This window comes from Leptodactylus fuscus, chromosome 7, assembly GCF_031893055.1.
Source record: "Leptodactylus fuscus isolate aLepFus1 chromosome 7, aLepFus1.hap2, whole genome shotgun sequence".
Taxonomy (NCBI): domain Eukaryota; kingdom Metazoa; phylum Chordata; class Amphibia; order Anura; family Leptodactylidae; genus Leptodactylus; species Leptodactylus fuscus.
This window is the reverse complement of record NC_134271.1, coordinates 77,774,568-77,796,637: the sequence shown is the minus strand read 5'-3', so window position 1 is coordinate 77,796,637 and position 22,070 is coordinate 77,774,568. Positions and strand designations below refer to the sequence as shown.

The 22,070-nt window shown below is 41.4% G+C and overlaps 1 protein-coding gene across 1 annotated transcript in view; it reads left to right on the top strand.

The window, feature by feature from the left end:
- The window catches only part of HYDIN (HYDIN axonemal central pair apparatus protein), an 84,245-nt gene that overhangs the window by 37,022 nt on the left and 25,153 nt on the right, over positions 1–22,070 (top strand). The window contains exons 27-50 of the mRNA XM_075282213.1: positions 728–937; positions 3,041–3,178; positions 5,325–5,502; positions 6,593–6,672; positions 6,758–6,873; positions 6,989–7,125; positions 7,204–7,331; positions 7,756–7,947; positions 8,031–8,180; positions 8,274–8,513; positions 8,588–8,750; positions 8,880–9,029; positions 9,116–9,286; positions 9,511–9,684; positions 12,461–12,684; positions 12,772–12,906; positions 13,723–13,906; positions 14,695–14,836; positions 14,937–15,090; positions 15,353–16,003; positions 16,189–16,407; positions 17,238–17,452; positions 17,530–17,712; positions 19,927–20,046. Coding sequence (XP_075138314.1) covers positions 728–937; positions 3,041–3,178; positions 5,325–5,502; positions 6,593–6,672; positions 6,758–6,873; positions 6,989–7,125; positions 7,204–7,331; positions 7,756–7,947; positions 8,031–8,180; positions 8,274–8,513; positions 8,588–8,750; positions 8,880–9,029; positions 9,116–9,286; positions 9,511–9,684; positions 12,461–12,684; positions 12,772–12,906; positions 13,723–13,906; positions 14,695–14,836; positions 14,937–15,090; positions 15,353–16,003; positions 16,189–16,407; positions 17,238–17,452; positions 17,530–17,712; positions 19,927–20,046 — 4,454 coding nt within the window. The remainder of the gene's footprint in view (positions 1–727; positions 938–3,040; positions 3,179–5,324; positions 5,503–6,592; positions 6,673–6,757; positions 6,874–6,988; positions 7,126–7,203; positions 7,332–7,755; positions 7,948–8,030; positions 8,181–8,273; positions 8,514–8,587; positions 8,751–8,879; positions 9,030–9,115; positions 9,287–9,510; positions 9,685–12,460; positions 12,685–12,771; positions 12,907–13,722; positions 13,907–14,694; positions 14,837–14,936; positions 15,091–15,352; positions 16,004–16,188; positions 16,408–17,237; positions 17,453–17,529; positions 17,713–19,926; positions 20,047–22,070) is intronic.

Below are 22,070 nucleotides of genomic sequence, written 5' to 3'. Positions count from 1 at the left end.
ATCTATATAATGGAATATTCTCTATCACTAGATATATATTATGACTGTACTAATCCTCATCAGTGGGAATCAGTATAATGGCTATAATAATTTCCATTCCTATTTATTCACTGATTGTAATAATATCTGGCTCTGGATATCTGTATAACAACCGTAATAATCTTCATCGCTGAGAATAGTTGGAAAATATTTAATATCTATCTATATAACAGTGATGTGCAGCCCCATCTACTTATCTATCTATATAATAGCATAATTTCCATTCCTATATATGCAAAGACTATAATAATATCTATGACTGAGAATCTATGTAAAGTTTCTCACAATTTTCATCACTGTTTATACAGTGACTGAGATTTGTATACCGACTGTAATAATCTCCATCACTATTTACATAACAGCTGTCATAATCTCTATCAATATCTATATATCAATTGTAGGGCTAGATTCACACAGTGAATTTTGGAGAGGATTTTGAGGTGGTCTTTCACCTCAGATTCTTTTCCAAATTCTGGCCCCTGAAAAAAAAGCATCCATCACAGTCTCAAGTTGAAAACAATGAAATACAGATTCTGAAATCCACTTAAAAATCAGGTCCAGATTTCACTGTGTAAACATACCCTGATAATGTCCATGACGGAGGATCTTTATAACAACTGTAATAATCTCCATCACTATCTATATAATGACTTCATCACTATATAAGGATTATAATAATCTCCTTCAGGTGTTTGATATTCTGCCACAGTTTGGGACTCTGCAGCCAGGAGAGAGTCAGATCATGTCATTCACATTCTATGGACACCCTGACATCAGCGCAAATGCCAGGGCTGTGTGCGAAGTTTATGGGGGTCCCACGTATGAGGTCAGCCTACATGGTGAGGCCTCTATTGTCAGCTACGATCTGAGTACCAGAGAAATTGACTATGGAGTACAGGTAACATTAAGCATGTGTCTATATTATCAGCAAAGAAGATAAGGATTTATGTACATGTTATAGTGATGGGATTTATTTGCTGATGTTGGGTTATATGGGCTATTGAACTAAACATATGTTTTGATGTTGGATACATATTTGTGCTGATGTCAGCTTACATTTTTGTACAAAAGTTCATAACATATATATACATGTATATATTTTTGATGGGGTATTTATGTGCTGACATTTGGTTATATACAGTCCTATGAAAAAGTTTGGGCACCCCTATTAATCTTAATCATTTTTAGTTCTAAATATTTTGGTGTTTGCAGCAGCCATTTCAGTTTGATATATCTAATAACTGATGGACACAGTAATATTTCAGGATTGAAATGAGGTTTATTGTACTAACAGAAAATGTGCAATATGCATTAAACCAAAATTTGACCGGTGCAAAAATATGGGCACCTCAACAGAAAAGTGACATTAATATTTAGTACATCCTCCTTTTGCAAAGATAACAGCCTCTAGTTGCTTCCTGTAGCTTTTAATCAGTTCCTGGATCCTGAATGAAGGTATTTTGGACCATTTCTTTCTACAAAACAATTCAAGTTCAGTTAAGTTTGATGGTCGCCGAACATGGAAAGCCCGCTCTCAAATGATCTGAAAACAAAGATTGTTCAACATAATTGTTCAGGGGAAGGATACAAAACGTTGTCTCAGAGATTTAACCTGTCAGTTTCCACTGTGAGGAACATAGTAAGGAAATGGAAGACCACAGGGACAGTTCTTGTTAAGCCCAGAAGTGGCAGGCCAAGAAAAATATCAGAAAGGCAGAGAAGAAGAATGGTGAGAACAGTCAAGGACAATCCACAGACCACCTCCAAAGAGCTGCAGCATCATCTTGCTGCAGATGGTGTCACTGTGCATCAGTCAGCAATACAGCGCACTTTGCACAAGGAGAAGCTGTATGGGAGAGTGATGAGAAAGAAGCCGTTTCTGCACGTACGCCACAAATAGAGTTGCCTGAGGTATGCAAAAGCACATTTGGAGAAGCCAACTTCATTTTGGAAACAAAGATTGAGTTGTTTGGTTATAAAAAAGGCGTTATGCATGGCGTCCAAAAAGAAACAGCATTCCAAGAAAAACACTTGCTACCCACTGTAAAATTTGGTGGAGGTTCCATCATGCTTTGGGGCTGTGTGGCCAATGCCGGCACCGGGAATCTTGTTAAAGTTGAGGGTCGCATGGATTCCACTCAGTATCAGCAGATTCTTGAGAATAATGTTCAAGAATCAGTGACGAAGTTGAAGTTACCCCGGGGATGGATATTTCAGCAAGACAATGATCCAAAACACCGCTCCAAATCCTCAGGCATTCATGCAGAGGAACAATTACAATGTTCTGGAATGGCCATCCCAGTCCCCAGACCTGAATATCATTGAACATCTGTGGGATGATTTGAAGCGGGCTGTCCATGCTCGGCGACCATCTAACTTAACTGAACTTGAATTGTTTGTCCAAAATACCTTTATCCAGGATCCAGGAACTGATTAAAAGCTACAAGAAGCGACTAGAGGCTGTTATCTTTGCAAAAGGAGGATCTACTAAATATTAATGTCACTTTTCTGTTGAGGTGCCCATACTTTTGCACCGGTCAAATTTTGGTTTAATGCATATTGCGCATTTTCTGTTAGTACAATAAACCTCATTTCAATCCTGAAATATTACTGTGTCCATCAGTTATTAGATATATCAAACTGAAATGGCTGTTGCAAATACCAAAATATTTAGAACTAAAAATGATTAAGATTAATAGGGGTGCCCAAACTTTTTCATAGGACTGTATATGTAAGGACTTAGGAGATGTGGTGTATGTGTGTGTGTATAAATACAAACATATATATATAAAAATTAAATAAAACAATCTATATTTATATAATGTATTCCTGCTGAAGCTGAGGGTTCACATATCTGCTGATTTTAGGGTTCATGTATGTGCTGATTTTTGGGTACTTGTATTTGCTGATGTTGGGAGTACATGTCTGTACTGGCATTAGATACACCTATATACTATTGTTTTGTAGCATTGAACTTCTGGTACATGTATTTGTTTTACAGATGTTCAACAAAGTTGCTGAAACTGAAATTGTCCTCAGAAACACTGGAAAGGTCAGTTTTCCATTTACAGTGCTGAACCAGAAGCCGCAGTCGCAGCAGTGTCTGAACCCTAGGAATCCATATGTGCATCCCTTGAGTGTGAGTACACCCTCATTCCTGTACACCACCATCTTTTTTTTTCCGGATATATTTAACGGTTACTGCGCAAGTCATGACTAACTCTCTCATGTTACAGTGAATTAGCATAAAACACTGAACCTCGCCACAGCCCCTATACAATTAGCACATGAAATATGTGCACTGTATAATCAGTACAGAACTTTATCACAGCCTCTACACAGATAATATGGAGAGCCTACACACAATATAGTCATTATAAACGCTTTACAACTTTACTACAGCCTCCTTACATAAAGCGTGTGTAGCTTGCACACATAATACTCAATTTACACAATACAGAATCTGACAGCAACCACTATATAGACAGCATATACAGTTTGTTCACAGTATAGTAAGTGTACACCGTACAAAACCTCACCACAGTCCTGTCTATAGATGGCATATGGTGCTTGCACAAAGTATAGTCAGCATACCCTATACCAGTATTTCTCAATCTTTGGTATGTGTACCCACAGGGGTATGCCATGTTATCCCTGGGTGTATGCGTCACAGTGGAGAGCTGAATGATGAATACTGAACGCAACTTACCACTTTCTCGCCAGAGTGCCTGTAACTGCAGTACTGATGGAAACACTCATTGCACTAGCACAGGATGGCACAGTGGGCATTCAGAGGAAGCATGGGGCAAAATGATAAGTAATGAATGCAGTTTACAACTCGCTATTATGACATAATGGACCCTTATTCCCTATCCACAGAACAGGGGATAAATACCTGACAGGGCAGGGCCCCAAAAGTTCCACTATGGCCTCCTTGTGAATGAAGTGCCAGTGCGCATATGAGACCAGCGCTCCATTCACTGCTGTTGGGCTGTCAGGACTGTAATCCCTGGCAGCACCTACAGCCCTGTAGAAGTGAATGGAGCGCTGATCGTGCAAGTGCACTGGCACTATATTCACAAGGTGGCCTTAGGGGGGATTTTGGTTACTCATCCTCCTGATCACTGGGGGGACCTGTCGATTGGACTCCCAGTGATTGTGCACTAATCCCCTGTCCTGTAGATAGATGATAAGTGTCCCTAATGGAACAACCCATTTAAGCATTACTGAATGTGGAGTACTGTGGAGACCATGTGATGTATTACTGCGGAGACCATTATGTTATGTGTGGGAGCACTGTGGGGGCCATGCCATTATATGTGATGGCAGTGTGGGGGTCATTATATTCTATGTCGGCACTTTGGTAACCATTATATGTGAATGCAGTGTTGGGGCACTGTGGATGCTGTTACATGCGGAGCACTGTAGGAGTCATTATATTACATTTGAGCACTGTGAGGGTCATCATATTACATGTTGGTGCACTTTCGGGGTCATTTTATTGAATGTGAAGGCCATTATATTGCATATAGGGCCACTGAAGGGACCATTAAACAACATGTGGGGCCACTGAGGGTCCCTTATACTATGTTTGGAGGCACTGTGAGGGCCATTACATAACTGTGGACAGGGGCTCCAAACAAAGCCTTATTTTGTTAACATTTATTGTTGGGGCACGGATGGGGCCATCATATTTCATGTGGGACCACTCAGGGACCATTATAATACATGTGTGGGCCATTACATAACTGTTGATAGAGACTACAAATGAAGCCTTATTTTGTTATCATTAATAAGTTATTGCTACTTTGAGAGTACTCGGTTTTGATATTTTCTCACTCGGGGGTACTTCTCTTAAAAAGCTTGAGAAACACTGCCCTATACACGCAGCAAGTAGAGCGTGCACACAGTATATGTTCATTATACACATCACCTTAGTCACCTGCAGTATAGAGCACTGAATGTGTGACACAATCCAGAAGGTTCACAGATTGAGGAGGATAAACATATAAGGCAGAGGATGAAATGTTATGTAACAGCTGTAGGAATCTCCCTGTCAAAGCAAAGATCTGGAAACTGCTATTGCCCCCCAGTGGACTAATCTCTTACTGCAACTGCTGGAACGTTCAGGACTTCTGCTGAGTGGCATAAGATGTATAAATGTGTGTATATGTGTGTGCTGGAAAGCCACCGTGATCTCAGTGACAGTCCCTCTTGTATTCCTCCCTCATACACATCTGCCAGTATAGATCTCACTTATTGCCTTACCCCCTTTCATACTTCAGGGTCTTATTCCAGCTGGAGGAGAAGAGATTCTAAAGGTGTCCTATTTCCCTGGAGTCCCTGATACTTTCCAGTGCATCATTCATCTGCAGGTGGCTCATATGGAACCTGAGAATATTGCTTTGAAAGGAGAAGCAGTATTTCCCTGCATCTGCCTGGATCTGCCCCGTAATATCGATGGTATCTACCACAGTGCACCCTTTCAGTGTCTCATGTCTTACTTCTGGGTATCTCTGTTACTTTTCTTTGCTTCTTACCTCATGCCTCACTTTTGTGCTCTGCAGCTGTACTCTTGTGCCTCAGGCCTACTTTTGTGTTTTGCTGCTGTTTTTGGTTTTCATCATGCCTAACATCCATGACTCTTTGCTTTACCCCGTACATCATACCTTACTTCTACATTTCTCTCATTTACTCTTGTGCCTCCCTGCTCATCCTGGCAGGGAATGGTGATGATCACATCTCACTTCCACAAGTGCAGAACTTGTTATCCACATCATACATACTATAAATGCCAAGCATACAGTATGGAGAAAGGGATTCACTTCTAGTTGTCCACATCCCCTTTGTACCTGTGCAGGTTGTCTTTTTGCTGGACAGGCAGATAGGAAATTGGCCCATGGGTCATGGGAAGTATATGGAGAGGGTTGAAACAGGTCTTTTTATCCTGCCAGTTCCATAATGTATTTTCATTTTAATTTAACACCTGGCATCAGTTTTGGACTTTATGACAGCCCCATTTATCAAATGTGACATGTTACTTTTTGTGGCAATAACTTTTTCCAGTTGACTTTGAATACTTTTTTTCATGACGCATTGTACTTCATGTTTTTATGAAATTTGGTGAAAATTCATAAAAATGTGCAATTTTCAAAGTTTGAAATTATGCTGTTTTCATATAGAGAGTCATACCACTCAAATTAGTTAATAAACACAATTTACCATATCTCTGCTTTATGTTGACATCATATTTTAAACGTTCAGTTAATTTTTTTTGGACGTTATAAGGCGGCATTCGCACTGCTGCTGCAGTCCGCCCTGGAGTGTCCACTGTAAACCCCGGGGAAACCAGACAGCAGACAGCTTGCAAGCGGTCGGCTTTAAAACCCATTAATTTGAGTGGGTTTTAAAGGTGACCGCCCGTGAGCGTTTTTAGCCTCTCCGCCTGGAAACCGTTTTTTTTTCAGCGGACACAAAGTTCTACATGCAGAATAATAAAATCTGAAGTATGATTGGTGTCTGCATTGTAAGATTTTCTGTGTTCTTCCTCCAGGATGTGACAAATTTGAGCCGTTCCTGACAGCTGCTCGAGAGAAGTTAAGAGAAGGAGAGACTAGCTCCTGTGATGCCTCTGTATGAAAATCTGGTGACTTGATACCATGTATAGAATCCTGAAGCTGTCAATGTGCTGTATAGAGAGCTGTGAATTGTTTTGTAGGATACACTCCTTATGATGGAACTGGAGCGTCTGCTGATTAAGAAACATGCAGAGGATGACCTGAATATGGGGGTAGCCTGGGACTGTTCCCAGAAAAGACACCGGCAGCTGCTAAAGTGAGTGGTCGCTGCGTGCTTGTCCTCTTTCCATCCAGAGCGGAGCAAAACCTTTCATTGTCATAACTGTTCACATTCTGTACTTTTAGCTGTTACTTCTTTCTGTATGTTTCAGGGTGGATCTTCCAGATTACCTGCTGGATTTTGGATATGTCATAATTGGAGAAGTTCAATCACATGTTATTAAAATCACCAACACAGGACATTTTCCAGTATCTTTCCAGGCAGACCAACGAGGACTAGTAGGCACAGGTACCACATTGTCACCCTCAGGATAGTAAGAAACAAGGACTATGTGCAGTAGTAATCCCTGCATTCTGCCTTACATAGGGTTCACAGTAGAGCTTGACCGTGTCAAGAATCTGCCATGTTGTCAAACAGAGATATTCCAGGTCAAGTTTGATCCTCTGGGTACCAATCTAAATCTGGGGCCAGTTGATGCAGTCATGTACATTCAGGTGAGCTTTCTTTTAAGTGTTTCCCTCACTTCCAGATCTTGCGTGCATTTCTAAAGCCCTATTCACATCTGCATTTGGGTTTTCATTCGGGAAGTCCGCTTGGGGAACCCCCAAATGGAAACCTATACGTATTAAAAAGCAGTTACCTGGGAAATAGACTATAATGGGGTCTGTGTGGTTTCCGCACGAAACAGGCAGAGAAAAAAGTCTTGCAAGCAGCACTTTTCTCTCCGCTTGTTTAGTGCAGAAACCGAGTGGACACCACACAGACCCCATTATAGTCTATGGAGGTCCGTGGGTTTCCTGCATATAGGTTTGCGTTTGGCAGGTCTCCAAGCAGACTCCCTAAACGGAAACCCGAACGCAGATGTGAACCAGACTTAAGTTCTTAGCAAGCTATATATTTTGTATCTCTTTTTGTCAGGTGAGAGGAGGCCCCAGGATCTCTGTCCGTCTGCGGGCACATGTGACTATGCCATCTCTATGTGTTTCAAGTGAGAGGGTGGAGTTTAGTCCTGTGCAGTGTGGCCAATGCCAGATCTGTAGCATTCAGCTTTTTAACCAGCTTCCAGTGCCCTGTGAGTGGATGGTGATGTCCCAAGATGCTGAAGTTAAGGTATCATTATTAGTTTGTGTTGTGTTCACAAAAAATGCCTTCAAGTGACCAAGACTAATGGTTATGGTTCCTATCTTCTGCAGATAGACAAACACCTCCCTATGCACCTGCGTAAGAAACTAAGGCAAGAAGCCAAGCCTAAAGCAGCTATCTTTGAGATGATTCCATCACGTGACTTTCTGCTTCCCGGCCAAAAGAAGAATGTGGAGATTAAGTTTTTGCCACAGGAAGAGGTAAAGTAACATTTCAGAGGGCAAGGAATATAGAAGGAGTGCAATGTGTAACCCTTTGCAAATTATGGTGTTATTTTGGTTTGTTTCTTGTAGAAACTGTACAGTCAGCGCCTGGTCCTTCAGGTGGCTCAGAGCAGCCAGCGAGTGATGCTACTACTACAAGGTCAGGGCTTGGAGCCGCGTCTAGAATTTAGCCCAAGTGTACTAGAGCTGGGCCCCATCCTTCCATTCAGCCATGGAGATGAGGTTGATGTTTTGGTGCGAAATCCTTGCAGCTTTCCTATAGAGTTCTATTCCCTTGAGATGGACAAGCAGTATCTGGAAGAGGAGAAGGTAAAAGTCTATTGTCTGATCATCCTAAAGATTTCTTGAATATGTTGCTGGATTATTCTGTGTGTTTGATACAGATTCTGCAGATGCTGAAGGGCTATGATGCGGAGAACACTCTGCTGCTCCCACCACGTTCTCCTGGAGAGAAGCTACCACCTGAAATCCTAGACTACTATGAGGAGAAGAGGCGTCTGCAGGAAGAAAAGGAAAAAACTTGTATGATCCAGGTCACTGAGGCAGGTGAGTGTTTTTATGTACTGAGCATCTGGCACAACGTGTCCCTTTATACAGATCCACCAGACAAGACCACACATAACATAGCAGTGTTGTCAAAATGCCATCATATTATCCCAGAATATTTGACTTTAGGTGCTGTTGAGGAGGCAGAAAAAGAACTAGTGTCAGATCGGAGTGAGAGAGCACAGTTTCCAGCAGCCCATCGGATCCCCTCCACCACAAGCTGTGGAGATGGCCGTTCCTCTACTGGAGAAGCTGAGGAGGACAAGGAAGGAGTGACAGGTAATCACACAATATTAATGACAGTGAATGCTAGGACAGGATAGCCTTATAATGTCTCAAACCTCAATTTGATCATCTTTGTACAGGTGAAAAAGTTTGCAGTGATGTTGGTAATGGCAAGGGTGTGGGAGAACTGGAATACAACCCTGTGTCCACAGCTATTGCCCGCTACATGGGTATAGACACCAGTATTGAGGGTCAAGCAGCAAGAAATCGTCGTGGAATTGCTATCATTGTACATGGGGCCCCTATTTCTGGTGAGCTAAAAGTGGAACTCTTGAATAAAATAATCAAAGTATCTGTGTTGCATGAATCTTATTACTACAAGTTGTATATAAACCAGGCTTGGATGTAGCTGCTTGTGTCTATTCCAGAACTGATGATATGTGTATGAGAATGGATATGAAAAGAGGAGCAGTCATTATTAACCTCTTTTTGAGAACACTGACTAATATAACACCCTTGTGCTTCATTCAACTAGGCAAGAGCTCTGCTGCAGTAGCATTGGCCCAGCATTACAATGCGGCTTGTCTATCCATTGACTCAGTGATCCTCGAAGCCATTTCTGATGAAAACAATCGCGCTGGTCTGAGAGCAAGGCAACTATGTGCTAAGGCTGCACTCAGTCAGGTTTTGCGTGAATCTGATGAAGCAGGTGAGGTACATTGGAGTTTTGTTTTCAGGTTTTGCTGATGCCATGTAGGTATTGTGTATCGGTCTATACCAGGGGTAGGCAACCTTTTTCGTTCGGTGTGCCGATTTAAATTAAAAAATCAAAGATTAGGTCCTCGGAGTGCCGCGCAATAATTGTGCCCCTATACTAAAGTCATATAACACAAACTGCAACATAGAGGTGCTGTCATACTGTGCTCCTAGCCACATGTGTTTACCACTATTTGCCTGGATACACCTGTACTTTTCCATTAGAAGCAATGTAATTACACATGTAACCTGCAATTAGTGATAATGTATGTGACTGGTAGCAGAGTGAAGTCATACCTGTAGGGGGGCGACACACTATGTACCTGGATGCTGCATCTAGTCCCTGGACGCTAGTACCTTCACTTTTCTGTAAGCAAAACGCAGATTAATTTCAGCCACATTTAATTCCTTGCAGTACGGTAACAGGAATTAATGGGTGTTACACTTACACTAAAGTGTCAGCACTGTTGGCTGGGGACTAGATCTGGCTATAGTTGCATCTGGGTACACAGTGTATCATCACCTGAAAAGAAACACCCTAAGGCTGAGGCCCCACGTTGTGGAAACGCAGCTTCTTTTGCTGCAGATGTTGTTGCGGTTTTTTGAGCCAAAACCTGGAGTGGACTGAGCAGAAGGGAGAAGTATAAGAACTTCTTATACTGTATATTTCCCATTCCCTGTGTAGCCATTCTCAGCTTTGGCTCAAAAAATTGCAGCAAAATCTGCAGGAAACGCTCCCCTTAGGGGAGCAGCACATGACCAGTGACATACTGTCCCATACTGTAATTGATACAGGCAGAATGTCACTGGGAGGCAGGTACTCCTAGTATCATAGATGACTATACTGCTAGGAGTCCAGCACGTTCAAGCCAGTAAATCAGGCTGACTTACGGACCGGATTTCACATTTGAAACACGGTCATGTGCTGTTCCCCTTAGGCCTTCTGCACAAAAACGGTACGGATGTGGTTTTCACTGACTTATACATTAAAAATGAATTGACGTGGCTGCAAATGGAAACACATATAGGACAGGTATAGGGCATATATAGGACCTGCTCCATAATTTGCAGCTCTTCAATTTTGGCCCAGACACACAGCCGTAAAAATAACGGCTGTGTGTACGGGACCATTAAAATATAATAGTCCACAATATTATTTCATATTAATTTCTGAAGATATCATATACATATGGGACAGATAAATAACACCAGTCTTTATAACCCCGGAGTCAGCAAAAGCGATGCAGTCCACTTAGGAAGAGGTGCACGTCTCCTCATAAATGACAAAGCAACCTCATCTAGGCCATGTTTTGGAAGGGATTTGTATGGCAGCTCATAGCTGACGTACATTCCCCACATCATATATGCCAGATTTCTGGTGTAAGTGATAATAAAATTTGGTGGGGCCAGTTTGTCGGGGAAGTGGTGATGGTAGTGCAGAAGGAAAAAAATTTCCATTTTTTTTTACACAAAATCGCGATTTGCACAAAAAACCCCTGATGTTTTGTGTCTTTTACACCAGAAAACTGGCATCCAAGGCTTATTAAAAAATCTGCCCCACTGTGTATCTATCGTATGCACTCACTGACAAAAGAAAAAACGCAGAAAGGGTTTCCCAGGAATGTCTCCACAAGATTGTAACACTTCCTTGGCCTTCCCAGTCACCAGATTTATCACCAATTGAGTATTCATGGAAACAGCTGGGATGTCAGCTTCAGAAACCTACAAGTGGGCATAAGCCCAGTTGCAACATCTGTGGTCAAATGTGTGACAGGAAAGCCAATAGATGCTGTATAAATCCATGCCCAAGTGAATGTCATCTTGTATCCAGGCTAGATGCAGCCCAACAGTGTATTAGCACCTCCTTTCAATTATACAATTTCCTCAATAAACGTACCCTTTCGCATTAATATTGTAACTACTTACAGCACGGTGGTAGCTCAGTGGTTAGCACTGTTGCATTGCAGTGTTAGAGTCCTGGGCTCAAATCCATCAAAGGACAACATCTGGAAGGAGTTTGTATGTTCTCCTAGTATTTAGGGGGCAGGGGTCCCCTGAAACGCCAAAGACATACTGATCTCCCCCATAAAGTTTGATTGAATGCGCTTAGTATCTATTTATTCACACTGGCAGGTGACTAGTTATAAGGTTATATGACCTTATTTATTAAAAGATGGGTGAACCAGGGTACCAAGCAAGCCCTCTTACCGCTTGCATCACTCCTATTTTCTCATAGATTGTAAGCTCTTGAGAGCAGGGCATACACTAATGTTTAATATGTTTAATTATGTTGTTACACTGTAATGTCAATATATATATTATAACAATGTGTACTGACAACATATAGGTGTTGTGTATCAGGCTATACTGTATAAACGACTTATAGGTACAGTGTATCAATTCATACAAATCTATTATATGTGTGTATCAGTCTGTACAGTCGTCATATAGGTCTTTTGTATCTGTCTATACTGATCTAATATAGGTGTATATCAGTCTCTACAGATCTCATATAAGTGTTGTGTATCAGTCTGTACAGATGTTATATGGGTGTTGTGTATCAGTCTGTGCAGTTATTATATACATATTTTGCATCAGTCTTTACTGATGACATATAGATGTAGAGTATCAGCCCATCTAATAAAGGTGTGTATAGACATCATATAGGTTGTGTATATCAGTCTATTTGTATCAGGGGTAGCGGTGACATATTAGATTGTGTCCTCTAGGCACTCAGATGGTTGATGCCCCTATCATTCAGCCTGGATTAAGTATGGAAGCCCTTGCCAGACACACAGCAGAGGGAGGCCAAATTGTGGAGCCCAAAGTTGCCCCTCAGTCTATTATCTCCCGGGGAAATCGAGGAAGTTTGTTAGCAGCAAAGGGGAAATCAGAGTCTCATCAAATCTCGGGATTCAAACAGCAGCATCTTTCTGAGCAGGCAGCATCACAGGTAATGGGATATTACACTGCTCTCTGCTACTTGTTGGTGAAGATTCTAACAAGTTTTCTGATCAATCGTGGTTCTGTTTTCCTCCAGTCCGGCAGCTCCCCTGTCCCAGGTCCAGCACAGCAACGTTTGAGTGTGAGTGCGAGTGTAGGAGGTGAACTAGGACTGATGAGCTGTGTTCTTCCAGAGGACCTCCTGTTGGAAATCCTGTGTGACCGGCTCCAGGTACATACAATAATGTCTGACTGATGACTGTGTATGAACACTCTTCTCATAATACACTAACCTCTAACTGATGCCTGTCATGTACAATGCCTTCTAAATGATACCTGCCACATACACTGACTTGTAAGTGAAGCCTTAAAGTGAGGTGTCAGCAGGAAAATCGGTATTAAACTAATGACTGTACCTTGTAGGGGCTACTCCTATAGTTTCCTAGCATGCATTTCTTATTCTGTATTGCATCTCTGTTTTTAGCTGAAAAGGGCTTTTGGGACGTTTTGTCTTCTGCTGGGGCTTCACTCTCTGTTCCAAATATTCACTCGTAATGGCCACCCATCTTCATTCTCCCCTCATTGCTAGAGTGACATCTTCCACTTTGTCACAGTTAGGCGTGGTTATCTAGAGTGGACAGTGAAGCCCTGGTCGAAGAAGAAACACTCTTTTCAGACCATTGTCATAAGAATAAAGTAATGATTTTCATGAAAATGAAGCTGCAATGCAGAATAAGAAATGTATCTTTGGAAAGTGTAGATACACCGCTGCAAGGCACTGTCATTGGTTTGATACCAATTTTCCTACTGACAGACTACCTTTAACACTGACCTCTGACTGTATGCCGATCTCTGAGTAATGCCTGCACACTGACCTCTGATTGATGCCTCTGTACACATCTCTGAGGGAAATCCATTACATACACTGACATCTGAATGGTACCTAATCTTCGACTGACTGCTGTGTATTCTAGATTCTTTGGTGTATTTTTATAGTTTTTTTGTAGCTGTATAACTCTTTCTGCGTACTCTTTCTTTTGTATTTCAGCTAAATGACTGCTTCCATGGTGTGGTGTTTGATGGTCTCAATACCTTGTTTGCCCGTAACATGTCCTCTGCATTACACATTCTCCTAAAGGCTCTGAATAATCGCAAGCACATATATTTTATTAATCTGCAGCAGGATTATGCCACAATGAAAGCTCAGGACAACATCAAGAGACAGCAGAAAGGTAATTGGGACCTCATGTTATTTATCAGGAATATGCATGTTGATTAGTCACTTTCATGTTTTTAAAGTTTTTTAGTTACATTTTATTATTATTATTATGATGATGATTATTATTATTATTATTACTACGATAGTTCTTTAACGCCTCATCACTACCTTCTTCCTTTAGTAGTCATTACATGTTTATCGTGTTTTGTACACATTAGCATTTTAATTAACCACATTGTTTTTCTCTGTTTCTAACATATCTATTATCATAAAATAGAAATATATCTTTCACAAAATCTTTTTATGTGGGGCCACACAGTGGCTCAGTGGTTAGCACTGCAGCCTTGCAGCGCAGGGGTCCTGGTATTCAAATCCCGCCAAGGGCAAAAAACCATCTGCAAGGAGTTTGTATGTTCTCCCCGTGTTTGCATGGATTTCCATCCCATATTTCAAAGACATACTGATAGGACAAAAATGTATATTGTGAGATCTATGTGGGGCTCTCAATCTACATTAAGAAAAAAAATAAAAAATCTATTTAAGATGCCTTCTATGTACTTTGCTTATAATAATAATAATAATAATAATAATAATAATTATATTATTATTATTTATGTTGTGGTGTAGAAGTGCCCTCTTCTTTTTGGGTCCCTCACTTCTAGATTATTTATTGTTCACCAGCTTGTTATTTATTACAGACTTGAGTGGGATTTTTATCTGTGCAAAGCAACTTGCTCAATAAAAAATTAATTTGAGGGATTGTTGCAAACTGAATTAGCATGATTTCTCTTTTTAACACAGAACAGGAGCAACTGCAAATTCAGGCCAAGGAAAAAGCCAGTATGGAGGAGATGGATGAAGAGGAATATGACCACTTACCGGCTGAGGAGAAAGCACGCATTGATGGACTGCGTCTTAGAGCTTTGAAGGAACGTAAGAAAAGGTTAATACACTCTTAATACACTTGTTTCTCGAAAAGTGTCCTCAATATGTGTAATAATGTCTGAGTATTAAGTGTCTCTCTATCTCACTTGGTGGTGCAGAGAGCAGGAAGAAAGACTGGCCAGAGAGGAGCATGAGCGAAAGCTGCAAGAAGAATTGTTAAAACAAAGAGAGGAAGAGGAGCTGAAGAAGAAAACCAAGAGAGGAAAGAGCCGTGATTCTGATGGGAAGAAGAGTCAAACTGGGAACAAACAGGTGCAATCCAGAAACACTACCCCAACCGCTGCCCCAAATACTTGTCCGCTCTTCTGTACAGTGTTCCCTTCACTACTCAAAACAAGTTCCCCTGCGGTCTAAACACTATCCCCTCTGCTGCCCCAAACATTGTCCCCTCCACTTTCCCCAAACACATACCCTTCCATTAACGCAACATTTTTGGATACCTACTTTTGTCTGTTTCACTAATGCCTACATTTTCACACAAGACTGATTTTATCTGTCTGTAAATTATCCTCAGGCCCCAGTTATGCTTGCTGTGAAATCAGAACAACGATTGGACTCTGGAACTGAGCGAAAAGTTTCACTAAACCGGCCAGATTCTGCACTGTTTGAGTGGGATGAAGGAAGAAAAAAGAAAAACCGAGAACTTCTCCAGCATGTAAGTGTCCAGGAAGACCCAGATAAAGACTCTCTTAGTGAGAGCGAGAAACAACTGGTTCAAAGGTTCAAGAGCTACGAGTCTTCTCAGAAGGAGATTCTACACATCCTGACATACTGGGATCGTGTACAGGGAGTCCTAGTATCAACTCCTGCTGCAGAAGATGGACAGCATGAAGGGGAAGACCAGGCACCAGAACGGCAAGCACCTTCTGGTAAGAAGTATCGTAAAGACCGTGACCGAGAGCGGCAGGAGAAAGTAGAGCGGGAGAAGGCAGAGAAAGAAAGAATAGAGAAGGAAAGAGCAGAAAAGGAGCGGCAGGACAAGTTGAGTGCCTCAGTGAATGAAGGAGGTGTCTATATAGGACAAGAGAAAGAAGGACAGGAGATCCGAGAGGATGAGCTAAAAATAGAAGTGGGGATCCCGCACTATGACATCCAAGGATCTGCAGAGCCTAACAACAGTGAGAAAAACATTCTGCAGAGTGGCTTCCTACCCTCAGTAGAGGAGGTGAGAATAGATAGGTTTATGTCATCCCATCTCGAAGCACATTTATATAAACCAATGCAGTCACTGTTACTAAAGGCTTAGATTACTGCATAATGAGTCATATCTTTACCCATTTTACTTGATCGCATGTGTAAAATGTTTGCAATGGGCATTGTTAAATATGCTTCCTCTACTGATCCTGACAGGTGCTTGAAGGCCTTGGACTTGGCCCATCTGGTCCTCCAGTTCCACCACCTTATCTCTTCTCGGTCATTGTCTTCCCTGAGAGGAGGACTATTTCTGCTGATCCAGAGACACTTGGCCATTTCACCTTCATTGCAGCTTCCCCTGATGACCCCAATGTAATTAATGAAGATAAGAAGGATCCAGAACTAGAACCTGTTCATACTATCCCCATGCTTAAAGTAAGAATGCCATCAGGGCAAAAGCAGACTGACTAAATATATCCAGATGCAAAACACAAAAGTTCTCCTCTAAGTATTCGGAGAGCTGTAAGATCTACACATAGCTACATTTTTAAGTGTCATGATTAGTCAGAATAACAGCCCTGTGGCATGCAAGGCTGCATCACACTGTATTTGCAGTGTACATTTTCGGTATGCATTGGAGGATTTTCTGAGTTATACTTCTGACACATGGCACTGAGTAGGAATGCAGTGGCATTTATCACCATTAAGCATAACTCGCAGATGCCTCCGTATCACTCTGGCTACCTCAGTATAGAATAGCATAAATCACACTATTCCCTAAAACATTGGAAAAAAAAGTATACAAGAAATATATTGGACAAAAGAAATCCAAAAGAATACTTTTTGGGCTTAATCGAGTAAATAGGAACCTGTAAATACATAGATGCATACACGTACATAGACTGCAAATTCAACTTGACTAGAGCATAACCATTACTGATGAGCTCTGATACTGTGTTTGCAGTTTTTTTTATTCCGAGATTCCTTTATGTTAAGGGAAATCTCTGTTCTTGTGCATTTTCAAGCAGCAGTCCTACTCACAAGAACATAGGAAGCATTGATGTTTGTGGCCAACGCTAGATGTTTTATTTTCTGCCCCTTGAATGATTGCCGCAAAGAATTGTAAAGGGTATACCGAGCTATCAGGGCCAAGAAAGTCTCATTGATTATAGGTGTCTGTGACATTTCTCCATGTGTGTGCCCCTGATAGCAGATGTCATATTTCAGCGGCTTTGTTATATTACTGGGTTTCCGAATCATTTCAGGAGGAACAACTGACACCCACCAAGGGCCGGAGCAAAAAAGATAAGGCTTTAGACACTGGGCGTGATAGCCAGAAAGAAAAGCGCCGATCCTCCTCTCTCCGCAAGATACAGCAGAACCTGGAGAGCCGCTCTCCACCACCTGGGGCCAGGACACCCCTCTCAGACATGGACCGCAGCAGTCTTACAGGAGAAGCCTTACCAGACAAGTTACCTCCGTAAGAATTTTATAAGAGCAATTGCCAGCCCTGTGATGCTTTGCTGTGAGCTATTTTACACCTTCATTTGTCTCTAGGCTCGGGATATTCCGCTGGGTGGTACCAGCCGGTGGTGAAGTGCCTCTACGCATTCATTTTCACTCAAATCATACTGGAAACTTTGATCAAACCCTGAACTTTGAACTTCTTGGAACGCGTCGTAGATACCAGCTGTACTGTCGAGGAGTGTGTGCCTTCCCTACCATTAGTAAAGACCCCAAGTAAGAGATTTGTTATTAAATTTGCAGACCATTCTGAAATTAATATGTTATCCAAAGCCAGCTTTAGTATAGCCAACATATACTACCCATATAATACAATGATACTGTGTACAGATAACTGTGTACAGATAACTCTGCCATAAGTTGTCCAAACTAAGCAATGACACTGTTTATTGGGCATAGAATCGGGCTTGCAAGTATTGTGGCCAGCAGCTCCTTTTTTAGTGCAGGTAATTGACGTACACCTGCACTACGCTAAATTGTAGGCAATGATGAAAACTAAGGTATTTGCCTGTACTTAGCTGCACTCTGTCAGGACTAAGTAACTTTTATAATATGCTGATGTGCAATGGTAGATACAGGGAGTAAAAGTCAGAATTATGGAGTCAGAGTCAGGACCAATTTTGTGTGTAGTCAGAAAAAAGTGACTAAGTTTTTAATATTGTATAATTCAGTGGTTCTGTAGGTGTGGTACACATATCCCTGGGTATACGACCAAACAGGGGTAGGCACTGCATGAGAGTGCCCACCCCTTATGGTATTTTATGGGGTTTGTCACCCACAGACTACTATTATATTCTGAGGGTCTCTTCAGACCCTCAGAGTATAATAAGCGGAGGCCATGGGGAGGAAAACAAACATAAAAACAGTGTAACTCACCTCTCCTGGGCTCCAGCGATGTTCCCTGTGCTCCTCCAGCCCCCAGGGATAACGTCACAATGATACATGTTATTATGTTATACTGCATGGAGTAGCCACTATGGGATATTACACTGTATGGGGATCATTATGGGACATTATGTTGTATGAAGGCCACTTTGGTATAGTTCACTGTATGGGGGCCACTATGGGAAATTATGTGACATGGGGAGGCCAATATCAGACATTATACTGTATGGAGGGGCCACTGTGGGACATTATACTATATGGAGGGGCCACTATAGGACATTATACTGTTTGGAGGAGCCACTAAGGGACATTATACTGTATGGATGCCACTATGGGACATTATATTGTAGGGAGGGGCCACTATGGGACATTATACTGCATGGAGGGGCTATTATGAGACATTATACTGTATGGAGGGGCCACTGTGGGACATTATACTGTTTGGAGGAGCCACTAAGAGATATTATACTGTAGGGAGAGGCCACTATGGGACATTATACTGTTTGGAGAAACCACTATGGGACATTGCACTGTATAGAGGGGCCTCTATGGGACACTATACTGCAAGGAGGAGTCACTATGAGACATTATACTGTATGGGGGCCGCTAAGGCACTGTGGAGGTTATTTTACATATGAAGGCAATTATATTACATTTGGAGCACTGAAGTGTGAGGACCACTATACTACACATGGAGACACACATGTTATTATCATTGTGGAGGTACTGAGGAGGCCATTATACCACATGTGGGGGCACTGAGAGGACATTACATATTTGAAACCTTATTTTATTAACATTTATTGCTACTTTGGGGGAACTCAGTTGGGCCATTTTCTCACTAAGGGATACTTTGCTTGAAAAGGTTGAGAACCATTGGATGCCTAATTTGGTCCAATTTTACTTTCCTAGAAATCTCTGGCATTTTAATGAAATAGAGCACCTTCTCTGCTTCTGATTCACCATGTCTGCCATTTATGCTGGAGTTGGAGTATGAGTCTAGCTGTAAAAAAATGGAAGAGTCAGAGACAGTGATATGACCTGTCGACTTCAAAGCCTTAGTTTACCTAAGCTTAGATACGTTTATGTAAAAAAAAAAAAAAAAAAAAAAAAAAAAAGGGCAATAATATTGTAGGTATGATACCTTTAATTTTTATCCAGAGAAATTGAATTGGCAAGTTTTCCAAGCACAGAGACTTCTTCTTCAGGCATTTACAAATTAATTACTGAAAACCGAGAACAACATTTGAAAAATGCTACAGTGCTTGCAAATGTCATTTTTCTGGTTAGCCAATAAAGGTATTTTGCCCACAATACGTTTGTAGCAAATATCGCATGATTTTTTTCTGGGTAACACGGTACTACACTATTTTTTCCTAAACATGGTGCAGGATATAAAGCTAAACAGTCATTGCGTAGCTAGCCATTGCCATACAAAGAGTGGATGATTTCCTTCAAGGCTCCCACGCATGGGTAGACTTGTACCTTATCACCTTGCAGCTGGTTCATGACTGTTGTGAGCTAATTCTAGATCTTTGATTGCAGGGTTGTCTTTCAACATCGTAAGAAAGAAATCCAGACTGATGAAATTATTCATAAGAAATTCCTCCTCAGCTCCAGTACCTTTGATTTTGGTCCTCTATTGTGTGGCAAAAGTCGAGAGAAGTGAGTGCAGACATCTGTTGTCAGTATGAAGAGTTTCACTTCAGAGCGGGAAAGTAACCAGCAGTCCCTGAAATCAGCAGTCTCTGAAATCAACAGTCCTATGCATTAAGATAGAAGCTTAGTCCCCAAAGGGAAAATCATCCATATGTGTTTATTCTGCTGCTCAACTAGCCATTGAACAGGCTATTTTAATATGAGTTCCTGCATTTTAAGTGGTAGAGATGTAGGTATCTTCTGACTAAACCCTTCATTTAAATGTACAGGAATAAGTATAAATCAAAGATAACATAGAGCAACTCCCAATAATCCCCAGAAATGTCACTTAAACAGGTACTTAAAGAGGACCTTTCACATCCTCACAGATGTGCGGTATTACATACCACTAGAAAGCTGTTGGCTTTCCTGGTATGAGCCCCGGAGATATCGGTATTGTTACAGTCCTATGAAAAAGTTTGGGCACCCCTATTAATCTTAATCATTTTTAGTTCTAAATATTTTGGTGTTTGCAGCAGCCATTTCAGTTTGATATATCTAATATCTGATGGACACAGTAATATTTCAGGATTGAAATGAGGTTTATTGTACTTACAGAAAATGTGCAATATGCATTAAACAAAAAATTAACGGTGCAAAAGTATGGGCACCTCAACAGAAAAGTGACATTAATATTTAGTAGATCCTCCTTTTGCCTCTAGTCGCTTCCTGTAGCTTTTAATCAGTTCCTGGATCCTGGATGAAGGTATTTTGGACCATTTCTCTTTACAACACAATTCAAGTTCAGTTAAGTTTGATGGTGGCCGAGCATGGACAGCCCGCTCTCAAATGATCTGAAAACAAAGAATGTTCAACATAGTTGTTCAGGGGAAGGATACAAAAAGTTGTCTCAGAGATTTAACCTGTCAGTTTCCACTGTGAGGAACATAGTAAGGAAATGGAAGACCACAGGAACAGTTCTTGTTAAGCCCAGAAGTGGCAGGCCAAGAAAAATATCAGAAAGGCAGAGAAGAATAATGGTGAGAACAGTCAAGGACAATCCACAGACCACCTCCAAGGAGCTGCAGCATGATCTTGCTGCAGATGGTGTCACTATGCATCGGTCAACAATACGGTGCACTTTGCACAAGGAGAAGCTGTATGGGAGAGTGATGAGAAAGAAGCCGTTTCTGCAAGCACGCCACAAACAGAGTCGCCTGAGGTATGCAAAAGCACATTTGGACAAGCCAGCTTCATTTTGGAAGAAGGTCCTGTGGACTGATGAAACAAAGATTGAGTTGTTTGGTCATACAAAAAGGCGTTATGCATGGCGTCCAAAAAAACCAGCATTTCAAGAAAAACACTTGCTACCCACTGTAAAATTTGGTGGAGGTTCCATCATGCTTTGGGGCTGTGTGGCCAATGCCGGCAATGGGAATCTTGTTAAAGTTGAGGGTCGCATGGATTCCACTCAGTATCAGCAGATTCTTGAGAATAATGTTCAGGAATCAGTGACGAAGTTGAAGTTACACCGGGGATGGATATTTCAGCAAGACAATGATCCAAAACACCGCTCCAAATCCTCAGGCATTCATGCAGAGGAACAATTACAATGTTCTGGAATGGCCATCCCAGTCCCCAGACCTGAATATCATTGAACATCTGTGGGATGATTTGAGGGGGCTGTCCATGCTCGGCCACCATCAAACTTAACTGAACTTGAATTGTTTTGTAAAGAGGAATGGTCCAAAATACCTTCATCCAGGATCCAGGAACTGATTAAAAGCTGCAGGAAGTGACTAGAGGCAAAAGGAGGATCTACTAAATATTAATGTCACTTTTCTGTTGAGGTGCCCATACTTTTGCATCGGTCAAATTTTGGTTTAATGCATATTGCTCATTTTCTGTTAGTACAATAAACCTCATTTCAATCCTGAAATATTACTGTGTCCATCAGTTATTAGATATATCAAACTGAAATGGCTGCTGCAAACACCAAAATATTTAGAACTAAAAATTATTAAGATTAATAGGGGTGCCCAAACTTTTTC